Consider the following 3,155-nt stretch of genomic DNA (forward strand, 5'->3'; position numbering starts at 1 on the left):
TTTCTCTTTTGGATCCTGCCGCTTGGCTTGCGGGCAGGATCTTAGTTCCCCGACCAGGGATCGAACCCCTGCCCTCTGCAGTGGAAGCGCAGAGTCCTAACCACTGAATCGCCAGGGAATTCGCAGCAGGTCCGTTTCTAATGGGTGATCATCCCCCAGATCTGAACTGGGCTCCCCCTCTTTCAGGATTCTGGACTTCCGACGGGTACCACCGACCGTAGGGAGGCTAGTCAATGTCACCAAGGAAATCCTGGAGGTCACCAAGAATGAGATCCTGCAGAGTGTTTTCTTTATCTCTCCAGGTAGGCTTCTGGCCAAAGCAACACTCTGGGTCTAAGAATGTGGTTGGCCAGTGTGGTCTGACCTCCTGCTGGTGGCCCCATCCCCTATCAGGTGGCTACATGCTGCCATCAGACACTCACACCCTGGGCCACCTGGGCGTCACACAAGGTGACCTGGGGATGGGAGACGGCTGGACATGAGATGCTCACCAGCCTGGGCCCTGAACTCTGAGGCCGGCTGCCCCCGAATCAGATGCCACCCATCCGAACAAAGGCCGGGTTGGTCGCGTGGGCGCGATGCAGCGAGGCTGGTCCCACACCGTCTCTACTTAGAGACGTTTGAGAGCTGGTCCCCAGGGTGCTCAGTTTAAGAGCATCCACAAGCCCCTACATCGGGAAAAGGCGCTGTTTTCTTCTTCCCCGGCCTTTTCCCCCCGAGCCGCGGGTTCAGGGTTTCCCTTCCCCCCTCAGGGATTTCGTGGGGCGGGAGGACGGCGTGCGTCCTCCACGTACCGCTCTCCTTCTCCGCCTCTAGCCAGCAACGTGTGTTTCTTCGCCAAGTGCCCGTACCTGTGCAAGACGGAGTACGCCGTGTGCGGCAACCCGCACCTGCTGGAGGGCTCCCTGTCCGCGTTCCTGCCGTCCCTCAACTTGGCCCCCCGACTGTCCGTCCCCAGCCCCTGGATCCGCTCCTACTCGCTGGCGGGCAAAGAGGAGTGAGTGGCCCCTGGACCAAGGACTCGCTCGCCTGGCTTGGGGAGCCCTGAAGCTGCCTCAGTCCTCCTCTGCCTCGTCTCACGTGGATCCTGGTGTCCGTTCTGTCCCTTTCGTTCATGCGTTTGGTTATAAAGAGCCCACTGCGTACCCAGCACTAGATGCTGGGGGAGACAGAAAGGACAGACCTGGGCTGTCCCTTCAAGAAGCTCTGCGGTCCAGCGGGGCGGCAGACGGTAGCCAGGCTGTGAGAACGCAGTGCCCACCTGCTGTCCCGCAGAGATGCCCACGGGGAGGCCGCGGGAGGGGCCGGGTGTGCTGAGTCCACGCCGTGAAGCCGGGACCTCACGGTTGTTCCCCAGGGTGTGGCACACTCCCGGGCACAGGGCAGGTCCTCAGTTAATACGAGGTGACTGAATGAATGGGCTCGTCGATCCAGACACCCCAACCGTGGTGGGAAGAGGAGTGACCAGGCCAGAATTTCTGGGGGACGTGACAGATCCTTAGGGACTCGTGAAGGCTGAGGAAGACCCCCCCCCCGCCCCAGACGAAAAGGGACCTGGGGGCGTTCTAGGCGGAGGAGCCCATGTGGCAGAGAAATGGCAGAGGATGGCTGGCAGGGGGGCTGCGAACGGCTCGGGAGACCGGAGGGCGAGCGCCCGAGAGGCTGGGCGAGGGGCCGCAGAGGGAGCGGGTGGCCTCCCGGCACACGGGCAGTACGGCGCCCAGCCAGGCGATGCTCGGAAACGCGCGGAGAAAGGGCCCCACCCCTTCTCACCCAGGGAGTCTGCGGGTACGGCGGGACCTTGCCCAGGTCCTCGTGGGGGCGCCTGCCGCCAGCGGCCCAGGCGAGACCGGGGAGCATGGATGTGGGTCGGACACCTCGCCGCCCGGGCTTCTGCAGCCCAGGCCCTGTTCTCCCCTCAGGTGGGAAGTCAACCCTCTTTACTGCGACACGGTGAAGCAGGTCTACCCGCACAGCAGCAGCGGCCGCCTCCTCAACATCATCGACATGGCCATCTTCGACTTCCTGACGGGTGGGTGCTGCCCGCGGGGCCCGGCCGGGCGGGGACCCTGCGGCCTGGGCCACCTGGCCTCCATAACCTCGCGCCATCCACGGGCTCCAAGTGGTAGAGGCCCCGGGGACAGCAGTGAGCGGGCTGCCCTCCTGCTAGGGGGCTGCGGGGAGGCGCACAGCGGGCGCAGCGGTGCGGCCCAGGGAACGGAAGGCTCGGCAGGAAGGCCGCTGTGCACCCTGGGAGGCGGCCCGGAGCCGCGCCTGCGCAGCGCAGGGGCGCCAGCGCGGGTGGGAAAAGACCCCGACGGGACAGCAGCTCACAACGGCTCTGCCCGCCTGCCTGGCTCCCTCCTGCCCCCTCCGCGATTCCACCGGCCACCTGGGGGCGCAACAGCTGGCGGCCCGGGTTTCGACTCCGGCCTCTGAGCAGCCCGCAGGCCTCCGAGCCCTGCGGGGTCTCACAGGGCGGGAGCCCGCGCCCACGCCTCCCCTCCTCCACAGGAAACATGGACCGGCACCACTACGAGACGTTCACCAAATTCGGGGACGACGGGTTCCTGATTCACCTCGACAACGCCAGGGGGTGAGCGTCCCCACGGCCCTTCTCCGGCGGCGGCACCGCTGTGCAGCGGCCCGGGGGCAGCAGGGCCCGAGCGAGGGCCCCCACGGTCGCGTCCCGCCCCCTCCGGGCCCTCCGGGCCCCGTTTCCTCTGCTCTTGCTCTTTGCTGAGCACCGCCTGACTCTCCAAGAGCGCTAGGAAGCAGATGCACTTTTTCCGTAACTCGCCCCACAGTCCCCTCCCGGAGACCCAGCGCATCATCCTCGTGCTCGGCCTTGGCCCTGTGCGGTCGGTGCACAAATGAACGAACGGATGCTTGCTTTTGCCAGCTGTGGACAGAGGCTCTTGTGACCTGACGGAGAAGGGCTGGAGAGGCAGCGGCCGTGATCCCTGGCATTTTACCCCAAGCTGGGATTCAAAATCGGCAGAGCGGGAGGCAGGAGGAAGCACTGAGGCGGGAGGTGGTGCCTGCCCCCCCCCCCCCCCCCCCCCTCCCCCACCACTCTAGGTGGTCACAAAGCACCAAGCTAATCTCCCTGTGCTATGTGGCTGCTTCCCACTAGCTATTTTACATTTGGTAGT

At 65.4% G+C, this 3,155-nt stretch overlaps 1 protein-coding gene across 1 annotated transcript in view; it reads left to right on the plus strand.

Moving 5' to 3' along the window:
* Positions 1–3,155, plus strand: part of FAM20A (FAM20A golgi associated secretory pathway pseudokinase) — a 45,819-nt gene that overhangs the window by 40,900 nt on the left and 1,764 nt on the right. Inside the window, exons 6-9 of the mRNA XM_007455266.1 lie at positions 187–302; positions 817–997; positions 1,923–2,032; positions 2,515–2,596. Coding sequence (XP_007455328.1) covers positions 187–302; positions 817–997; positions 1,923–2,032; positions 2,515–2,596 — 489 coding nt within the window. The remainder of the gene's footprint in view (positions 1–186; positions 303–816; positions 998–1,922; positions 2,033–2,514; positions 2,597–3,155) is intronic.

This window comes from Lipotes vexillifer, unplaced genomic scaffold (genome assembly GCF_000442215.2).
Source record: "Lipotes vexillifer unplaced genomic scaffold, Lipotes_vexillifer_v1.1 scaffold664, whole genome shotgun sequence".
Lineage (NCBI taxonomy): Eukaryota > Metazoa > Chordata > Mammalia > Artiodactyla > Lipotidae > Lipotes > Lipotes vexillifer.